Source organism: Vipera ursinii (genome assembly GCF_947247035.1).
Source record: "Vipera ursinii genome assembly, chromosome: 1".
NCBI classification, from domain to species: domain Eukaryota; kingdom Metazoa; phylum Chordata; class Lepidosauria; order Squamata; family Viperidae; genus Vipera; species Vipera ursinii.
In genome coordinates, this window is record NC_139512.1 from 128,534,986 (window position 1) to 128,557,895 (window position 22,910).

The 22,910-nt window shown below is 39.8% G+C and overlaps 1 protein-coding gene across 1 annotated transcript in view; it reads right to left on the bottom strand.

The window, feature by feature from the left end:
- SEMA5B (semaphorin 5B) overlaps positions 1–22,910 on the bottom strand; it is a 207,882-nt gene that overhangs the window by 48,359 nt on the left and 136,613 nt on the right. Inside the window, exon 11 of the mRNA XM_083349852.1 lies at positions 6,850–6,967. Coding sequence (XP_083205978.1) covers positions 6,850–6,967 — 118 coding nt within the window. The remainder of the gene's footprint in view (positions 1–6,849; positions 6,968–22,910) is intronic.

A 22,910-nucleotide genomic window follows, 5' to 3' on the forward strand; every position in this document is an offset into this window, starting at 1 on the left:
CAATGCATCTTATGAAGATAGAACCAAAATGATCTTTCTAACATTGTAGTTTATGGCAGATTAAAGAACCTGTGCAAATTTTGATAGCTAGTTCTGAACTTGTCTAAGTTAAAAATTTAGTGACAACAATCTTCATTTTTTTCCATATTTACAGCATGAGTCCTTTATGTCTGCTATATCAAATTGACCATTTCTTCTACGACTCCCAAAATGCGCCCCTGTGGGATATTGCTTTCATCTTTCCCCAGTACAAAGGAAGACAGAGAAATCCTCCATGGGCTCCTTTCTCTTTTATCCATTTATCTTCTCACTACATACAACAATGATTTCCCCAGAAAGCACAGATGGTGATCAGGGCAAACAGTTTGTTGCACTCCTAATCAAATTCAACCTGTAACCAGTCTGTTTTTTCCTTCTTTACAGACTTTTGGTGTAAGGATAAAAAGAGAAAGCAGTAATAAAGAAAACACAGGTTACAAAGGAAAACCATAAGGTCTAGAGACTCCTCTATGAAAAAACTGGTGAATTCGGGCGAAGTATTTGTAGAAGAAAAATCATGTCTGGAAGTCATAACTGCAGCAAAGAGATGCCTCACAGCAAAAATAACTACCTTTCTTGAAAACAAGAGGGATATAATCCTATGGCAGCTGCTACTGATTTTTCTCAAGGCCAGAGAGATCCTCTCCCCGCTTCATAAAAGCATCAAACCACGGAGTCTCTTTTGGAGGCAAATAGTTACAAAACAAGGATTGCAAATCATAATTTATCTCCTATTTCCCCACTTCTTTACTTGGTTGTTGCCAAGCTCTCTCCTGGCACTTCCTCTGAGTCTCCATCTTGCATCTTATACTACAAGGTATAACGTAGAAGTAATTTAGATCTGTCATTATATTCGTCACACTGTGGTTAGAAGGACCTTAAACATCTATTCCAAAGCTTTGTTTTTCATCACACAGTAATTCAGCAGCCTGCAAACAATAAGCAGGATGACCGCATGGTTGTCCCTGCTGTATTCTAGCTACTGCTCAGCTGGATTCCTTGTTTAAAAATATTACATATTCATGCAGGATGGAAAGAGATGTGTAAAGTTAACAAATAACCATTCTTTTCAACTTGTACAGCTCAAGAAGGTGGACAATGTATGCTCAGTCTCTGCCACTCCTGGCTAATCAAATTAAACTAGCCAGGTTGGCACTGGCCCTATGGCGATAGGAGGAAACTAATATCTCTTTAAGTGAGGGACCTGTTATACAAACTTTACTGTAAAAGTCTTCTGGGAATTTGGAATATGCTATTAATTGTATGCATGAGTCTACTCGTGCCTTAGTCACCTCCTGCTTGGAATACTGCAACATGCTCTACATGGGATTACCCTTGAAGACAGTCTGGAAGCTGTACCTGGTCCAGAATGCAGTATCACATGGTTCACCCAAAGTATACCACCTGGCAGGGCAAGCTACTATATATGCACAAGGAGCAAACCCCACACTCACTAGGACTGATAATGTTACTTAGTCAGGTAATGAAACAACTACAAGCAAACAACCAAGTTCAGAGAGCACCAAGGACTCCACAGAGGCAAGCTTCAAGCTATAGGACAGAAATGAGGAAGAGAAATGAGGAAGTTGAAAGCAAGCAATTTCAGGACAGATTCAGACAACAATTTAGCTTTGAGGTTTGAGTATCTTCAAAAGTATATTTTTGTCCTACAATTTTGGTCTTCCAAAAAGAACTCTTTTTTTGTATTCCACCATCAACTAAGACAGAGAGGGCAACCTTTCGGTGGACCGGGCCGCATTTATACAGAGGGTCAGAATCATAGTTGAGTAGACATTTATGGAACTGTGAAGGGCATGTTGCAACACACATATTGGAAGGTGAATTTTCTGTTTCTTGGTTTTGGTCAAGGAAGCTTGAGCATTTTCTTTGTTGAAGGTTAGATAGTATTAAATTATTTCTTATTTTCTCCCCTTCCGTTCAGGAATTCTACATAATACTAATAATAAGGGAATTTTATCATAGTGAATCAGTCTAGGAAAGGGGGGGGGACTGTATATGTCCTCAATATAACCTTAAAATCCTAACATGTCCTCAATCTGAAGGCAAGCACTTCACAACAGAAAATATATTCAAGAGAACCACAATTGCAATGCACCATTCTTGCAATATTTGTTACAATACCCACCCCACTCCTTCAACCCATTGATATAAATTTTTAATACAGTGATGGCCTATGGGATTTTCCTGTATGCAAGGGATTAGTATAATTTATGATGCATGCTTGCCTAACACACATAGTCAAAAAGTACACTAGGTAGTAGGTTGCAGAGAAGCAATTTTCAATACATGCAATATGGTTTTAGGATGAGAGAATTTTATCTAATATGCAGTGTGATCCTAGAAAGAAGACCTAAATAAGAAAATTGCTCTTTTCCAGCCACCTGAACTTACCAGGAAGGTCTTCAACTAACCACAGAACACCAACCCAACTTTAGAAGCAAATAAATAAACAACCAGCAGTTTCCTGATTGTGGCAGGCTTCTTTCCTCCATTCTTTTAGGGAAATATCCAGTCCAATACCCCCAAAATGTCTGAAGTCACCTTCAGTCATTTTCCTGGGGATTCAAATTAGAGTTGGCTCTGTAAACTGCCTTAAGGGAGATTGCATTGACGTTTTAGGCAAAGAGCAAGGATTTAACTGTGATAAGTGAGTTAACAAGTCCCAACTTGAAAGATTATCTACCATTAGCTTAAAGATGTTTTAAAATCTGTACTGAAGGGCATATGTGCTAGCTGGGAGTCTTTGGCCTCCCTTTACTAGCCTCTAGTCAAATATTCTGCATATAGCTCCCATCACATCTTAGCAAAATGGGTAGCTATACAGCAAAGTGGGGAATTAGATGACTGCATCATCTAGGTTTCTCTCTTTTTTTGATCACCCTTCCTTGTAGCAATGTTAAGTAATTTCCCACCTGCTGCTGGTTAAAGAGAGCCACATACGGTGCACATCAGTGCTGTTCAATTAAGTCTTAATCCACTTTGAAATAATCCATGATGACTGCCAGTTGATGTGCTAATGGCTGCTCAAGGTGCCTTTGCAAGTGCTGCCCTGGGTATGTAATGCAGAGGAGAAGCAAGGGGAGTTACATTAAGGGAGCTCTAATTGGATGGAGCACTCCATCTTGTATCGCTGAATTCCTCCTTCCTCTGATTACCTTTATGTAGCTTTCCCTAACCTTTCTGCTGGAAGAACGAATGTCCGCAGTTCTCACATTCCTTCCCCATATTGTAAGTGAGAAGAGTAAAACAGCTGCAATTCCATTCAGTACTCACGGGGTGGCAATGCACTGATTCATTAGGCCAGGGGTAGGCAACCTTGGCTCTTTTATGACTCGTGGACTTCAACTCCCAGAATTCCCAAGCCAGCCACCTCATTCTCTGTCGTCCCCTTCTTCTATTGCCCTCAATCTTTCCCAGCATTAGGCTCTTCTCCAGTGAGTCCTTCCTTCTCATTAGGTGGCCAAAGTATTTGACTTTCAACTTCAGGATCTGGCCTTCTAAAGAGCAGTCAGGGTTGATCTCCTCTAGGACTGACCGGTTTGATCGCCTTGCAGTCCAAGGGACTCGCAGGAGTCTTCTCCAGCACCAGAGTTCAAAGGCCTCAATTTTTTGGCGCTCAGCCTTTTTTATGGTCCAACTTTCACTGCCATACATTGCAACTGGGAAGACCATAGCCTTGACTATACACACTTTTGTTCACAGGGTGATGTCTCTGCTTTTTAGTGTGCTGTCTAGATTTGTCATGGCTTTCCTCCCCAGGAGCAAGCGCCTTTTAATTTCTTGGTTACAATCCCTAGTGATGTTGGTAGTGATCTTGGAGCCCAGGAAAATAAAATCTGTCACTACCTCCATTTCTTCCCCATCTATTTGCCAGGAATTGAGAGGGCCGGATGTCATGATCTTGGTTTTCTTAATGTTAAGTTTCAACCCAACTTTTGCACTCTCCTTCTTCACCCGCAACAACAGGCTCTTTAGTTCTTCTTCACTTTCTGCCATTAGAGTGGTATCATCTGCGTATCTTAGGTTGTTGATATTTCTTCCAGCAATCTTAATTCCAATTTTTGATTCATCTAGCCCTGCCTTTCTCATGATGTGCTCTGCATATAAGTTAAATAGGCAGGGCGACAGTATACAGCCTTGCCGGACTCCTTTCCCAATTTTGAACCAATCAGTGGTTCCGTGTCCAGTTCTCACTGTTGCTTCTTGGCCCACATATAGGTTTCTCAAGAGACAAATAAGATGGTCTGGTATGCCCATCTATTTAAGAACTTGCCACAGTTTGTTATGATCCACACAATCAAAGGCTTTAGCATAGTCAATGAAGCAGAAGTAGATGTTTTTCTGGAACTCCCTACCTTTCTCCATGATCCAGTGTATATTGGCAATTTGATCTCTAGTTCCTCTGCCTCTTCGAAATCCTCCCTGTACTTCTGGTAGTTCTCGATCCACATACTGCTGGAGTCTAGCTTGTAGGATTTTAAGCATAACTTTACTAGCATGAGAAATGAGTGCAATGGTGCGATAGTTTGAACATTCCTTGGCACTGCCTTTCTTTGGAACTGGAATGTAAACTGATCTTTTTCAATCCTGTGGCCACTGTTGAGTTTTCCAAATTTGCTCGCAAATTGAGTGTAGCACTTTTACTGCATCGTCTTTTAAGATTTTGAATAGCTCAGCTGGAATACTGTCACCTCCACTAGCTTTGTTTTTGCTCAGCTTTTCTAAGGCCCACTCCACTTCACATTCTAGGATGTCTGGCTCGAGGTCAGTGACCACCTCATTGTGATTATCAGGGACGTTAAGCTCATTCTTGTATAGTTTCTCTGTGTAATTTTGCCACCTCTTCTTAATCTCTTCTGCCTCTGTTAGGTCCCTGCCATTTTGGTCCTTTATCATGCCCATTTTTGCATGAAACGTTCCCTTCATCTCTCCAATTTTCTTGAAAAGATCTCTGGTCCTCCCTATTCTATTGTTTTCTTCTATTTCTTTGCACTGTTCATTTAAGAAGGCATTCTTATCTCTTCTAGCTATTCTCTGGAATTCTGCATTCAATTGGGCGTATCTTTCTTTTTCTCCCTTGCCTTTCGCTTCCCTCCTTTCCTCAGCTATTTACAAAGCTTCCTCAGACAGCCAGTTTGTTTTCTTGCATTTCTTTTTCTTTGGGATGGTTTTGGTTGCTACCTGTTGTACAATGTTGCGAACCTCTGTCCATAGTTCTTCAGGCACTCTGTCTATCAGATCTAATTCCTTAAATATATTTGTCACCTCTACTGTATATTCAACAGGGATATGATTTAATTCATACCTGAGTGTCCTAGTGCTTTTCCCTACTTTCTTCAGTTTAAGCCTAAACTTTGCAACGAGAAGCTCATGGTCTGAGCCACAGTCAGCTCCTGGTCTTGTTTTTACTGACTGTATAGAGCTTCTCCATCTTTGGCTGCAGAGCACATAGTCGATCTGATTTCTGTGTTGACCGTCTGGTGATGTCCATGTGTAGAGCCGTGTCTTGGGTTTTTGGAAAAGAGTGTTTGCTATGACCATCGTATTCTCTTGACAAAATTCTATCAGTCTGTGCTCTGCTTCATTTTGTACTCCAAGGCCAAACCTGCCTGTTATTCCAGTTATCTTTTGGCTTCCTACTTTAGCATTCCAATCCCCCATGATGATAAGGACATTGTTTTTTGGTGTTAGTTCTATAAGGTGCTGTAGGGCTTCATAGAACCGGTCAATTTCATCCTCTTCAGAACTGGTGGTTGGGGCATAGACTTGGATTACTTTGATACCAAATGGTTTGTCTTGGATTCAAACTGAGATCATTCTGTTATTTTGGGGATTGTATCCCAGTATTGCTTTTCCTACTCTTTTATTGACTATGAAGGCTACTCCATTTTTTCTGAGGGATTCTTGCCCGCAGTAGTATACCTGATGGTCATCTGAATTAAATTCACCCATTCCTGTCCATTTTAGTTCGCTGATACCTAAGATGTCGATGTTCGGTCTTGTCATCTCTTGTTTGAACACGTCCAGCTGTTATTAATCATGCCTTAAAATCCAAACATTACTCTTCCCATTCCTTGTGTCATTTCTAAAATCCAAATGACTCACAACAAGCTATTTTCGGGGACCATAGAAGACTGATTAAAAAAGGAGGGGGCTTCCCACCGGGCTAGGGCAGACATTGTGTTTCAAGGAAAGGATTAACACCTCATACACCTAGCAACAGACAGAGGCATTAAACTGTGACAAGATAACAACACCTGGCAGTCAATAAACATTATATCCCAAGAACAGCAGGAGAAGGCTATAAGTAGACAAACTTTAAAACCGTATAAGAAACGAAGCAAGAAGGAATGACTAATGCTATATGGGGAGTGAGAGTGGGGTGGAAAGGAGTAACCAAGGTTATTAAGGACAGGAAAAATCCTAGCACTGCAACTTTAAATACAAGTTGGCAAGCTGCACAAAATAGCCCTCTGCAGTTTAGCTATCAATCACCCCTGCATAATGTGAATGTAACAACAGTAACAATAAGGGCTCATTGATGTTGAGGAAAAGGCTGTGCAAACCTTAGTGGTAAGGTTTGCTATAATGCCTAGGTCTACACCATAACCAAATGGGATGCACTTAGGTTTTCCCACAACAGTCCTCATGCAGATGAATGGAAAATATTGGAATTCCTGTAGTCACCTAACCCATGTGCCACAATGCTGCAGCAATTTCATGAAGACTGTTTCAAAGCAAAACATGTCATACATTTTTTTATATTCCTGATTTTAGTTTTTTACTTACAGGGCACTCAGTAATATTTTGACTCCAGAGGCTCATATTGGAGCTGTCTTCAATGGTTGTGCATCGCTTTTGCTTTTTATCCCAGCCACAATATGGGTCCCTTGCGCCCAGACACTCTCTGGTGGGAAAAAGAGAAAGAGATTCATTGACAAGTTATTAACATACACAACTTCTTATGCAACAGCTGTCAAGTGTGCCAAATTTATTTTAGAACAAAGTTTGACTTGCAAGGAAGGTTTCAAAATGGCCAAATCAGCAGGCTAATGAAAGCCACTATTTCTCCCCAATAAAAACAAACAACCCCCCCCCTAGGCTTTTCACTATTATTACAAACCCAAAGGATAATAAAGAACTGCTTTGCCTATCTAATCAAAGAATATCTCGGTGGAAATAATAACATAAGAAATCCAATTTCCTACAAAATAAATATATTTTGGAAAAATAACTTATAATGGTTACAGAAACATAAGGAGCAGGAATAAACCAATAGAAAATTATCAGATTTTTTTTTTAAAAAATACAATAGTAGCATTTATAATATAACATATAAGCAGTACATAATTAATCTCTCTTAAATTAAAAAGTGGTATTAATGGTGTATTCATTATGTAAACATTGAGGTCTATTTTTAAGCCATCTTTATTAAAGAAAATAACTGGTTAAAACTTTCAAAATTCAGTAAAAGTCACAGGTCAAACTAGATCTTATTTAGGAGAGCAATGCCAGTACACTTTCAGCCTGGAATGTATCATTTCTGACTATGGTTAATATGTTGTGGAATTTTTTACATTGAATCTAGATGCTGCTAAAGAAGACTTTCCATCTACCTTAAATGCAATAAATTTGAAGCTGATATTTAGAGCCCCTTGTAAATACATTGTTGGCTAATATCAGTTCATGCCTTCTTTATCCATTTATAATAGTACTCTACAATAGTCAAAGCAGATCACCTTAGAGTACAAACAGGACTAAACAGTAAACAGAGTGGCTGGTTTTTCTTAAAAAATAATAATTAAGGGTTCTGTCATCTTTCTATCATTTAACAAGCAAATCTGGAAGGGACTTAACAAATATTCATCAGTGAAAAAGACTCAGGTTCTTATTTTCAGTTTTATTGGTGGTAGAAAGTAATTTTGTTCTGTTCCTCAAGTACTTGTGAAGAAGACACAACAAAAATAAAAAAAAACCCCTGAGATTTCTTTAAGCTCAAGGATAAAGAACTTCCAAATTTCTGAACAAGCAGAAGTGACTTAATTTTCACACTTATAGCTCAGGAAGTAGAATAGAGTAGAGTAGAGTAGAGTAGAGTAGAGTAGAGTAGAGTAGAGCAGAGCAGAGCAGAGTAGAGTAGAATAGGATTCTTTATTGGTTGAGAGTGATTGGAAGGAATTTGTCTCCAGTGCATAAGGTCTCAGTATACATATAAACAACAATACACAGGCAATTAAAAAGTTCTGTGTTTAAGTGTGCTTTTTTTTGGTTTGATCTGTAATAATTCAATCAACACATTCAGTTCTAATCCATAGACCACCAAAAGATTTTGCCATTAACTATCAATAGTGTGGAATGGAGTAGGGGAAGATTAATCAAGATAGAACTCAGGAAATAAAATGAAAAATCTAATTTTTCCAAGTGTTAGACGTTGGTATGATAAATTAAACATTCACATAACACTCATGCAGGAATATACCCTAACCCATAAAGTGGGACTAGAAATGACACAACCTGTCTCTACAGCATAGTGCAATCTGTACAGTGCTATCAATGCACAATTAGTACAAAGTGATGCATCTGAACGCAAGTATCAGATTCCCTTCAATGGCCAGATGAAGGATTTTCTTTTATGAGTCTTCACTTTATTCTTCCTACTTTGTAATTTACGCACAATCTCTTGGCAGTTTTAAATAAGGACTGAGAGAAAAAGAGGCAATACTCTACTTTATTGCCCTTGAGAAGCTCTGTGGCAAACAAAACACAGTAATGGAAGAAGTAAGGAGAAATGGTCCTTCTGTGGCAGCTCAGTCCAATCATACCTACCAAGGATAAATGACCATATAGGAAAAGCTCTGGGCTTTTCAACCCAAGGACTCTGAAGTAAATGTGTGTGGACTTTGTTTTTGGGAAGACTTTAATATGGCAAGCTAGGTCAGCCCATGTTGTTTCAATCCACAGTACAGAGCAATTAGCACAGAATAAAGGGGAAAGTAGTTGCCTAGAGTCACTGACCAGACAGATCAGACAAAGAGAATTATATATTTATATTTATATTTATATTTATATTTATATTTATTAGATTTTTATACCGCCCTTCTCCCGAAGGACTCAGGGCGGTGTACAGGGCAATAAATACTAAAATACAGAGTACAAAAGTTAAAAAACAATTAAATAATTATGCCCAATATATACAACAGTTAAAACCATATTAAAACCCAACCCCCAAACCCATCAGACCAGGCCGCTAGAAGAAGCATAACCCAACGTGGCTCCTGAAGATAAGGGGAGGAAAAATTAGTAGAGAAATAATAAATTCCACTCAAAAATCCCAGCCATCATAGAGAAAATCTATCCATGTGATTGCAAAGAGTCATCACAAAATTTGAAGGCACATATTGAAGGAGTAACAGAGTGAGCGCCTGTTACTCGTCCCGGCTTCTGCCAACCTAGCAGTTCGAAAGCACGTAAAAATGCAAGTAGAAAAATAGGGACCACAACGGTGGGAAGGTAACAGCGTTCCGTGCACCTTTGGCGTCTAAGTCATGCCGGCCACATGACCACGGAGACGTCCTCGGACAAGCGCTGGCTCTTCGGCTTTGAAATGGAGATGAGCACCGGCCCCTAGAGTCGGAAACAGCTAGCACGCATGTGTGGGGGAACCTTTACCTTTACCTTTATTGAAGGAGTTGTATACAATCCATTAAACAGACATACCCATTGAACATCCAAGGGATGGCAATACATTTTTTTTAAAAAAACGAGTGGGTAGTAACTAAAAATTAGGAAAGAAGAAAAAGCACATCTGAGCTATTTCAAATTTCAAAGTAAAATCAAGGATTCCCAAGTATACCATTTCATATTACTTGTTTCTCCTTGGAAGCTACAAAGGAGAGAAGATCAGAATAACTCTTTACAGTTCTTTTATGGGGTCAGCAACTGTATCTTTAAAAAATACAATTGTCTTAATGCGAAGAAGCAGATTAAACTTGGCTGAATGGTAAAGCTGAAATATACCACAAAGGTGTCTGAAAATCAAAAGGTTTAAGTTTCTAATTTATCATTTAAAACTCCAGACTTTAAAAAAAACAGAAGATACACTTAAACAAGCATGATAAAAGAGGCATTCCACATCCTCTTCACAGAGAAAGAACATTCCTGACATAATAAAATAAAATATTTCTTTGAAAATAAAATTAATGTGCTTTTTTTAAGTGAATTGACTTATTTATAGTGAGCAGTGTCACAATCAGTGGAAATGTTATAAAACAATGAATTTAAGCAACTCAGTCTTGCTTCCTAAGAACAGATAAAACGTGAGAATTACATCAAGACTTTATTTATTTAAAATACTTGTATGACTACCAGTCTTATGGCAAAACTCTGGGTGGCTCACAGCACCCCCCACAACACAATATAATCTCATAAAACAAAGACACAAGTACTTTGGCCATCCTCCTGGAATGTTCCCCAAAACAAGCCCAAATACCCTCATTCTAATACAGCACCTGGGGAAGACCCAGCTCTTTATGAGGTGAAAACAGTGAGGACATATTGGATTGCTAGTGGAAGGGTCTTCCCCAGAGCTACAGAAAAGGCACACTTCCTAAGCCACCTATAGGGTAATATTTAAGAGAAAGGACCTTGAACATGCCCACGTTGATCTGGTGGGTGAGCAGATACCCTCAGGAGAGGCAATCCTGGCCCCATGCCATGTAGAGATTTAAAGGTGATAATCAACACTTTGAATTGCACCTGAGCAGAAGCTGGGAGCAGAACCAATAATCTAAAATTAAATCACCACTCAGCATTGGAAACAATGTTTTTTGGGACATCTCAGTATTCTAGCAACCACTAACTTTATGCAAGCTATAGTAATTCTAGTATGTACCAATTATCTCTATTTGGGGCTCATAAAAGATTTACTTAGGGTTCCAGCTTTTCAGATGAAAGTTAATTTCCTTTTAGTACAAAGTGACCCTTTAAACCAGGGGTGTCAAACTGCCGGCCCACAGGCCAGTTGCATCATATAGAGGCAATGCAAAAAAAGTCGTGATACGTCGTGACATGTGACACGCGTTTGACACCCGTGCTTTAAACTGATCAGATTCCATGCTCCTTATTTAAAACTCCTCAGGAAGTAACATAGGTTTGGTCATTCTTTGGTTACCCTAAAGCAATTCAGAAATGCATTTTTATACAGGAAATCACAAGATGTGCACATGTGTGCAATACTTTCTAATTGGTCTCCATAAGGTTTTACAGAATGATATATAACTTCTTAGATTTAATGTCTACATTGCTGCTATTTGGTGTATTCGGTTCAGGTGCTCCCCTAGAAACCAGGAGACTGTGAGTTATAGTCCTGCCTTAGGCATGGAAGCTAGCTGGGTGATTTTGGGCCAGTCACTCCCTCTCAACCCAACCCAACTCACCATACAAGATTATTATTGTGGGGAAATAGGAAGAAGGAGTATTAGGTACCGTATGTTTGCCACCTTGAGTTACTTATAAAATAATAAAGATGGATTAAAAAGTTAATAAACAAATAAAAACATGTAGGTCTACCAAACTTTCAAAATCTACCCTCAAACCTCCCTGATTTTTAAGAATGAAAACTGAAAAAGACAAAACAGAGGACCATCCTTTGTTACACAGAGAATAAATTCGAAGAGTTATCTGTCCTTGGATTGCGGGCATCAAACTGAATGTTTTGCTTTGTTGTTAGTTTTTTTTTGTTTTTTGTTGTTTTTTTTTGCTGTATGCTGCCCAGAGACACTGGCTGTTTGAGTTGGGCAGCCTTATAAATCTTATAAATAAATGAATATTTTTAATACACACACAGAGCTACAAGAGGAATAAGCAGTAAGCAAAAGGGAAACATTTATCACCCCCTTTAGAAGCATAAAGTCTGGAATCCAGAATTACCACTCATATGGAGAAGTTATAAACTACAGGAGGGAGGCTGTAATGGGCAACCTGTGAACCGTGAACTCCTTCCAACTACAATGGCTGAAGAATTATAGTAGAGCTTCCCACTGCTGCGAGGAGAAAACAAATCAACATAATATTGAAAGCCTTAAACTAGCTTTAACTATTTAAAATTGTTTTAAGAAAGGATGTCACAATCCTCTTTGCCCCATGCATGTGGAGGATAACTGACATTTTTCCTTGCTCTATCTACTGCAACCCTCTCTTTGAAATGTAGGGTATGACCCATTGTACCTTTGATCACCCATTGCCCCAACAGCTTCTCTCGTGATACAAAACAGCAACTTCAATGGATAATTTGTAGGAATGAAAATTAACGTCTCTCCAATTCCAAGTCTCATTGTTTCTTAATCTGCTTGCAGGACTTAACATTTTTTTTAAAAAAGCCTAAAAGTTACTGTATTCACACAATCAGCAAGATGAGTAGCATATAAATTTAATAATAAATAAATATAAATGTGCGGCAATGATAAGTGCCTTAATTATGGCTTTTTCAAAAATCATTTTTCAAATGATTATGATGCATCAAAAAGTCCATTTTTCAAGATGTTCCAAAACTTTCAGATACTAAACAATCCAAGCAGATTCATAGCATGAAATTCCCTTTTCTTTTTTTCTAGCACAGTTCAATATACAAGTTACTCCTCCATGCACGCCTATTTTGATGGAAGTCCTTTTTCACAGACCATCAACATTTGAAACAGACTTGGGCTGGGCATGAAAGATCTTTGAAGATGGGGCTACTCAAACATTCTGGAAATCCTTGCTAGGTCCAGCTAGCATAATCTCTGATGTGAAAGCCTTTGCTGGATCAGACCAAAAGTTTACCTTGTCTAGCCATCCAACATTATTAGTAACTCAAAGCTGCCCACATACCCAATACTCCTTCCTCCTATTTTCCCATGACAACAACCTGTGAGGTGAGTTGGGTTTAGAGAGACTCACTGGTCCAAAGTCACCTAGTTAGTTTTCATACCTAGGGCTGAACTAAAATTTACAATCTCCTGGTTTCTAGCCTGGTGCCTTAACCACCAGACCAAAATAGCTCTATATTTTCTCTTATTTTTGAAATAAAAAATGGTATTTTCAAGGATTTAAATTTTAAATTATTATTAAAACAAGAAGGTAAGGGTAATATGAGTGGGACTGTAACTATGGAGAGCTAACTGAGTCTAAAGTGTGGAAGAGAGAGAAGCAAAACACAAAAAAAGAGAAGCCCTCCTTTTATTTTCACCATAATAACTAACACTTCCTCCCCATGGCAACTACAAGAAAAGCTGCTAACCTGGCATAAGGATGCAGGGGTTCTTTAGAACAGCTTACAGATAAGGGCATTTCGCCAGATTTATTGCAGAAGATGTTCGAAAAATTTGGCAAAAAGATGACTGCAACAGTAAAAACAGAAACGGAAAAAGGATTTGCAGGGATAAAAAAAAGATGTCAAAGAAGAAGTTAAGAAGATTGAAGTAGGTAGGGCAATTGATTGGAGACTTAAAACAAATTACTGACAAAGTGGAAGTTTTTGACAGTAAGACAGAAGTTATAAATAGTGAAATGGAGAAAGATTTGAATGACATGGTATTACTGGAACTGAGATGAAAAGAATTTTGTTTAAGGTTTAGACTTTAGAGCAATTCCAGAACATGGAGAAGATATTAGACAAAAGATAGTTAAGTCTCTAATTTGTTTTGACTGGGAGAAAAATGACACTGGCACCAAGACTGAAAAAGTTTATAGGATTAATATACATTTTGCAAAATTAAGGACGTTCCACGGGATGTTCTTTTGCACTTAGTCATGTAGAAGACCAGAGATCAGGTTTTGCAGCAGTGTTTTAATACTAGGTTGAGAATTGATAATATAGATGAAATTGTACTTAAAAAATTCTAATTAGAACACTTACGTAAGAAAAAAAGAGCACTTTTTTTCCTGACAGTCAAACAAAGAAAAAAATATGTCCATTTAGTTGGGATAACTTATTTTTAAACATCTGAGATTTAGACTGAACTCTATGCAGAAAGCAAGAAGTTGTTTGCAAAAATTTAAAGGAAACACAAATGGAAGCAGCAACGATAGATGAGACCAAATAAATGCCACAACAGGCATAATAAGACACTGAAAATGATTCCATGTTGGATGCTACAGGTATTCCTTTTTTCTAAAATCCTGGTTTTAACTATGGATTATATATGTTTAAAGTGGACTTTTGTGTAAAAAATGAAAAAAACATACTCGTGATTTCCAGCGTTGATTTTAGGAAGAAGAGTAACGTAAGTTTAGAGACAGAGGTTAAATATAATTGAACTTATAACTGCTATGAGGAGTATCAGAAGCCACTGCTTTGTATCTTCCTTCCTTTGTTCTTTCCCTACTGTATAATATTTTCCATGTTTTTATCTTTTTAAAAAATGTTTTAATAAAAATTATATTTTAAGAGTTTTTTTTTCCTCCTGTATGTTGTTGCTTTAAATGTATATTTGTTACTATTAATATAATGTGGTAAAGACAAAAAATAAAGAGGTGAATGACTAGTTTTTACTATTCAAGCAATTTGTAACATGTAGAAAATATATAAATATGAAGTACCCCAGCTGGTAAAATAGAATTTTACATTTAAAAAGATCATAAAATCTAGTTTTAGTTTTTGTCCTCTTATCTGCAATACTTGCACATGCAGCTGTATATATATATATGACATTCCCAGAAGATCTTGATCTTTTAGGCCAGATTTTCTATAAAATACAGCATAAATTGACACAGACTGCCCAAAAATACACTGTGAACATTAAAACAGATATACCAAGGAAGTGGCCTACTCTAGCTTCTCTTTCCAAAAATAACATAAAACAAACGGTCTTAAATGTAATAATTAAGAACAAGAGCAAAATCAGTTCCTATGATAAGATTTTTGGTGGAATATCTGAAAATATTTGACAACTGTTTAGATCAGCAAGAGACATATTAAACTAGCTTGCACCAACCTGATACTTCTAGATACACTGGGGACGTTCTGGAAATTGCAGTTCCAATTTTTTTTCTTGAAAATGCCAGACTGGGGTAGCTGGTGTTAGAAATGAAATGCTTCTTAACTGAAAAAAACCCCTTACCTTGGGGAAGTTAAGTTCAGAGTGAAATCATGAAGACTTTAAAATATTAATTGAGCCTTAAGGCTTGTGTCTGTAACCAATGATCTTACAGCATTCATTACTCACTGAACAAAATTGTCTTTGGTGGGTGTAAGAAACCCTTACAATACTTTCTTAAGCCTCAAGACTATAAAATACAGCAAACATTCAGGATATTAACAGTCCAGCCACTGTTCCCTTTTCAAAATTCAATTTAGTTTGAGCTTATCCTGCCTATACCCAATGTAGCAACCTCCAGGACAATAATTTATCGGGATTTATCTGGTCTGCCCTCTGCTGGACTACTAGAAAACTGCAGCTGTAGGCATCCAGGCTGGAACTGGTATTAGCTACATAATAAGTGGGGAGGAGGCAGCACACAAGCCAAGCAAGTGTACAGGGAGGCCTCAACCTACAACCATTTGTTTAGCAGCAATTAGAAAATAACAGCAGCACTGAAAAAAAATGGCTTATGATTGGTCTTTGTACTTATGACTGTTGCAGTGTCCCAGAGTCACATACTCACCATTTGCGATCTTCACAGCCTGCTTCCGACAAGCAAAATCAATGGGGGAAGTCAGAGTCACTTAATGATTGTGTCATGATAACACTAGTGATTTGCTTAAAAGTCATGTCAAAAAAGGATAGTAAAAATCAGGTAAAACTCACTTAACGACTGCCTTGCTTAGCAATGGAACTTCTGGCCCCAGTTTGGTCGTTAAATTGAGGACTACCTGTACACATAATAATCGGATAGGAAATCTGGATGTGGAATAGGTTACTGCTTGGAGTGGTTTCTGCCTTTTCTTCAGAGGCTGGGTAAGCATCTCTTGGGGATGGTGTCAGGAATCTTGGAGTGTGTGGGGAGTTGGACTTGACAGATTGGGAAAGATAGATCCCAAAGTCTACGTTGTTATGATTTACAGAGGTAGCTGATTATCCAGCCTAAAACTCAACTATGAAAAAATGCCTTATTGTCTTAGTTAAGTATGCAACATGGCCCCAAGAAAGGAGCTTATTTTTATAGCTATGCAAAACTCAAGTCTGCATCTTTAATGGAAGTCCCCAAATCTAGATGTATTTTAGTAGATAGAAGTTGATGTTGTTCAGTTCGTAGAGGAAAGGATATTTCCTCACACTCTTTACAGAAAATAAAGGCAGCAATAAAATGCATTTGTTATTTATAAAAGTCCAGCTTCTGAGCCTCTGCATGTATCATATGTCCTTCTGCAGCAGCTGCAGAAGGTATGTTTTCCATCGCTTCACACCATGCCTCTAAAAAAGAAGAAGAAATGAATGAATTCTTCACTTCTCGGTGCCTCTTTCTTTGCATCATACAATGGAGAAGGAAAAGGGCACATAAGAGTATCTTGTTTATTTCCTGAAAAAAACTGTGACACTGAGCAACGTATTTGTGTTTATTTAAATGTCAAAGAGCAGTTTTTGTGACTGACAGGTCTGAAGAAGATGAAGGCCTATGCAGAGTCCCTCAGTGAGCAGTGAGAATGCTATTGATGTATTATGTATATTTTGCAAATATCCACGCACATGCACGCACATGGAGTTTGCTTCTAGTTTGCTTGAGGCTGAAATGTGCAGAATTGTTAAGGAACTTAAGAGTTCATGTTGGGGAAGTAAGAAAATGCTTTTAAAGGGGAAAAAGGAAGCAGCAACCTGTTGGTGAGGGACCTAGCGAAGAAATCACACAATCCAGAGTTTGAAATGAGCGTCAGAAAGAAACTTGGAAAAAAACATCCCTTGATTTTGTGTAGTCTGGTAGTCCTCTATTGATGACCAGAATTGATCCCAAAATTTCTGTTGCTAAGCAAGGCAGTTGTTGCGCTATTCTGTCCCTTACTTGCCACAGTTGTTAAGTGAATCACTGCAGTTGTTAAGTTAGTAACATGGTTGTTAAAGTGAATCTGGCTTGCGCAATGACTTTGCTTGTCAGAAGATCGCAAAAGGTAATCACATGACCCCGGGATACTGCAACTGTCATAAATACATGCCAGTTGCCAAGTGTCCGAATTTTGATCATGTGACCATGGAGATGCTGTAAGTGTGAAAAATCGTCATTAGGTCACTATTTACAGTGCCGTTGTAACTTTGAACGATCACTAAATGAATGGTTGTAAGCCAAGGACTACATGTAGAACAGGGAATAGATAGGAACTTGGTCAGGTTTCAGGTTCTGCTGTTACACCCTACAATAATAAACTCATATTCCTGGAATTTTGGGGGACATTTCTTGACCTGGGCTATCTCCAAGGCTTGACAATAGCATATCAGATAACCATCCGTTGACTGATAGACCTAAGCGCCACTCTGATACTGGGCAAAGGCCCACTTAATCCAGAATTTTGTTTCCATCTTGACTGGTCAGATATTAATGGCAAGCCATAAGCAGAGGAGGGTCACATAGACTAATTTGCTTATAAATTTTGCTGGGAAACCTAGACATTTATAAAGCAAATCTTTTTCCACCCCTTCCAACCAAGATTAATGAAGGAGGAGAGGGGGAAAAAGAAAAATCACGAGTAGAGAAAAAGAGAAAGTAAATAGAAACTAAATACAAGTGACACCTTCACACAAGAGTTCTGCTTCACTTCAAAAGCAGCTCTGGTCAGCTCTGGTGACCATGGGGATGCTGTAAGTGTGAAAAATGGTGAATAAGTCACTATTTACAGTGCTGTTGTAACTTAATAAAGTCAAAATAAATTGTGAATAGTTTGTGACTCAACTTGCATCTCAAATATTCAAAAGCTGAGCCAATTTCATTTACTACGGCTTTGTGGATGATCCACTAACCCATTCAGATGGATTATGACTTATGGCCTCATGCTGGCTTTATTTATGCACATGCATGTGTGTGTGTGTGTGTGTGTGTGTTTGTGTGTGTGTGTATGTGTGTGTGAAGTGTTTGTTAAGTATTTTGAATACCTTGCTAGGCCCCAAATATGGGGCAAATCTTATTTCCTGTTTCAGCCTAACCCAAGGCCATCCACAGGCTGTAGTCACAACAGTGACAGCTCATATTTGTGTACATTTTTTGGATTGCTAACAAAGAATTAAAGGGAGACTAATATGGCCATTTCACTGATGAGAACAAATGAGTTTGAAATGGCCATATTAGTCTCCCTTTAATTCTTTGTTAGCAATCCAAAAAATTTACACACACACACACACACACACACACACATTTCCTGGAGGAAACTGATTATCTCAACCCGTACCAATCGGGTTTCAGACCTGGGCATAGCACAGAGACGGCATTGGTCGCACTGGTGAATGATCTCTGGCGGGCTCGGGACAGGGGTTGTTCCTCTGTCCTAGTCCTATTAGACCTTTCAGCAGCTTTTGATACCATCGACCATGGTATCCTACTGCGGCGTCTCAGGGGGCTGGGAGTGAGAGGCACCGTTTTACAGTGGTTCTCCTCCTACCACCTGGGCCGCTCGCAGTCGGTGTTGACGGGAGGACAGAGGTCCCCCCCGAGATCTCTCGTTTGTGGAGTCCCTCAGGGGTCGGTCCTCTCTCCCCTCCTGTTCAACATCTACATGAAGCCACTGGGTGAGCTCATTCGTGGTTTCGGGGTGGGGTATCACCAGTACGCTGATGATACCCAACTTTTTCTTTCCACCCCGACCCAACCCAGTGATGCCCTCACTGTGATGTCCCGTTGCCTGGAGGCGGTCCGGGTTTGGATGGGGACAAACAGGCTTCGTCTCAATCCAGGGGGGCTTTTGCCCAGATTCACCTGGTGCGCCAGTTGCGTCCCTATCTGGACCGAGATGCTCTATGTACAGTCACTCATGCGCTCGTGACCTCCCGGTTAGACTACTGCAATGCCCTCTACATGGGGCTGCCCTTGAGGACCACCCGAAGGCTTCAACTGGTGCAGAATTCAGCCGCGCGAGTTTTGATGGGAGCTTCCCGATACTCCCGTGTAACACCTCTTCTCTGTGAGCTGCATTGGCTTCCAGTTGCCCTCCGGGTGAGATTCAAGGTGCTGGTAATGACCTATAAAGCCCTAAATGGCTTGGGTCCGGACTATCTAAGGGAACACCTGCTGCCGGCATCATCTTCCCATCGTCCTGTGCGCCCCCACAGGGAGGGCCTTCTCAGAGTACCGCCGGTTACTGAATGCCGGCGGGTTATTCCCAGGGGAAGGGCGTTCTCTGTGGGTGTGCCTGCCCTATGGAACCAACTACCCACAGAACTTAGGACTGCCCCCGACCTTCGCTCATTTCGCCGGGACCTGAAAACTTGGCTCTTCGATCTGTTTGGTCCAGACTGTGGGGTTGTTAATTTAACTGGGTTTTAGATTTACTCTTGGGGCTTGAATTTAATTTAACTGTTTTAATTGTTTTTAATTTTTTGTATTCATGGTTTTAACTGCCCTGTAAACCGCCCTGAGTCAATTGATTTTAAAAAAACCAAAACTATCACCAAAATTGAACATTTTAACAACAGAATAATCAGAGAAGCCATTGAGATAGAAAAATGCCCCCACAGCATGAATAAACGAGATGATACCTCTCGTCTACCAGCCATTTGGAAACCCGCCTTGATTGACAGACGAGGCCCAACCACCAAGAATGATACCAGACCCAAACTCATGATAACATCACATGACATCACCACCACACAACCATTCAAAAAGCAAATCCGAACCCACAACGATAAAGACACACAACCACAAAACAGAAACCTAACTACAGCTGCAACATCAGCCACTTTAAACCCCTCCAAACTACACAATAAGCAAACTGACACCCACTATAAAAACATGGCACCACCACAAACACGAAGCCGAACAAAAGCAGCACAACTCACCAGCTCAGGTCTGGAGCTGGCAGCTGAGACCAGCCCATCCACTCAGAACACACCCCCACCCAATCAGAACACCCCCACCATTCAAAACACACTCCCACCCAATCAGAACACACTTGGTCCCCTACCCAATCAGAGCACACCTCCACAGAACACACCCCCTCTGGCAGTTTAAAAAAGAGGAACAAACAGCCATATGCTTCTCCCAGAAGAAGGAAGCTAAAGCCTGATGATGACGGATGGGATTCCGTCGAAACGTTGCACCTACACCTTTAGTTCTACGCGGGGAAAAACCCGAAAAACCAAGGATCCATATATATATATATATATATATATATATATATATATATATATATATATATATATATATATATATATATGTAGATCTAGAGTCTCGGGTCTCTTCCCGCGTTCCTTTCATCTTCAGAAAGTTGTGGCGACGTTTCGACGAAATCCCATCCGTCATCATCAGGCCGGAGTGTTCCTCCTGCTGCTTCCAGGAGCAATGCGTGGTCTGGCTGTTCCTTTCCTTCCAACTGCCGGTGGGGCTGTGTTCTGACTGGGTGGAGGCGTGGCTGCTTTCTGATTGGGTGGGGGTGTCCTCCGATTGGGTGGAGGCGTGGTTGTCTTCTGATTGAGTGGAGGCGTGGCTGTCTTCTGATTGGGTGGATGCGTGGTTGTCTTCTGATTGGTTGGAGGCGTGGCTGTCTTCTGATTGGGTGGGGTGTGTTCTGAATGGGTGGGGTTTTTTGTTGTGTTGTAATATCCTGAGTGTTGTGATTTGGTGTCCTGAGGAGTGGGCTGTGTAGTGGCCTCCAGAGCTTTGGTTTGGCTCCGAGTTCGAGGACCTGCTATGTATCTCTGGTATGGGTCAGTCAGGTTCGTGTGTGCGTTCTTCTGCTTGGGTGATGGCACTTTTGCTTGACTTGTTCTGTCTTCTGTGTGGGAGAGTTTTTGTTCTGGGTGTGGATGAGTCTTGCTGGGGCTGGTGGCATTTGGGGTTGTTTGTTGGTTTTTTAAATCCTTGTTTGCTGAAATTCGTTTCTCTATCAATGCTGGTTTCCAAATGTCATGTAGGCGGGAGGTGTCGTCTCGCTTGTTCATACTGTCTGGGTGTTTTTCTATTTCAATGGCTTCTCTGATTATTCTGCTATTGAGATGTTCTATTTTGGCGATTGTTTTTGTACCTTCAAAATTGATGTTGTGTCCCGTAGTGTTTATGTGTTGTACTAGTGAAGATGTGTGATCTTTCTTCTGTACTGAGTTCTTATGTTCTTCTACACGTACCCCTATTCTTCTGTTAGTCTGTCTGATGTATGTTGCTGGACAGGAGGCGCATGGGATTTGGTATATGCCCTGGTTTTCCAGTTCTATTTTGTCTTTGGGATTTCTCAGGATGGTTGATATCTTTCTGTCAGTGTTAAATGCGGTTTTGATGTTATGTTTGCGTAGTACTTTACTGATTTTGTTGGTTGTTCCTTTTATGTAGGGCAAGATGGCTCGTCCGTTGTTCTGTTCTTCTTCTTGGATGTTTTTCTGTTCAGGGGACCCGAGACTCTAGATCTACACATACAGACACCCGCGAGAATCTACGAAAACAAATATATATATATATATATATATATATATATATATATATATATATATATGTATATATATATGTAGATCTAGAGTCTCGGGTTTCTTCCCGCGTTCCTTTCATCTTCAGAAAGTTGTGGCGACGTTTCGACGAAATCCCATCCGTCATCATCAGGCCGGAGTGTTCCTCCTGCTGCTTCCAGGAGCAATGCGTGGTCTGGCTGTTCCTTTATTTCCAACTGCCGGTGGGGCTGTGTTCTGACTGGGAGGAGGCATGGCTGCTTTCTGATTGGGTTCGTCGAAACGTCGCCACAACTTTCTGAAGATGAAAGGAACGCGGGAAGAAACCCGAGACTCTAGATCTACACATACAGACACCCGCGAGAATCTACGAAAACAAATATATATATATATATAACAAATATATATATATATATATAACAACATTATATATATATAATGTATTTAATATGAAGGAATGACATGATGGAGCTAGCATTCAGCTGAGTGGTGGGATTCAAATATGTGAACAACTGGTTCTCTGTGTGGATGCCGCTTTTGGAAGTCCGTTCTGGGCTTGGACAACAAAAAATTAGCTATCGGTTCTGCCGAACTGGTTTAATCCCACCACTCATTCAGTTGTTAGCTCTGTAATGATCTCTTATGAAGAAAAGATACAAATGTTTGACTATATTTAGTTGGCTTAATGTTTTTATACATTGCCGTGCATTTGATAAAGCAGACCACAAGCTACTACTTGATAAGATAGAAAAATGTGGGTTAGACAGCATCACCACCAGATGGATTCGTAGCTGGCTGACTGTACTCAGTGTGTGGTCCTCAATGGAATTGCATCTACATGGAGATAAATGTGTAGTGGGGTGCCCCCGGGCTCTTCAAAAGCTTCATCAATGATTTGGATGAGGGGATAGATGGGGAATTCATCAAATCTGCAGATGACACCAAGCTGGCACGAATAACCAACACTCCAGAAGATAGGCTTAAGATACAGAAGGATCTTGACAGACTTGAACATTGGGCGCTATCTAACAAAATGAAATTCAATGGTGAAAAAAGTAAGGTTCTACATTTAGGCAAAAAAAAACCCAAATGCACAGGTATAGTATAAGTGGTATATTGCTCAACAGTAGTAACTGTGAAAGGGATCTCAGAGTCCTAATGACAATTACTTAAATATGAGCCAGCAGTGTGCTGCAGCTGCCAAAAAAGACAACACAGTGCTAGGCTACATTAATAGAGGGATAGAAGTGTTAATACCACTTTATAATGCCTTGCTAAGGCTACACTCTAATGGCAGAAAGT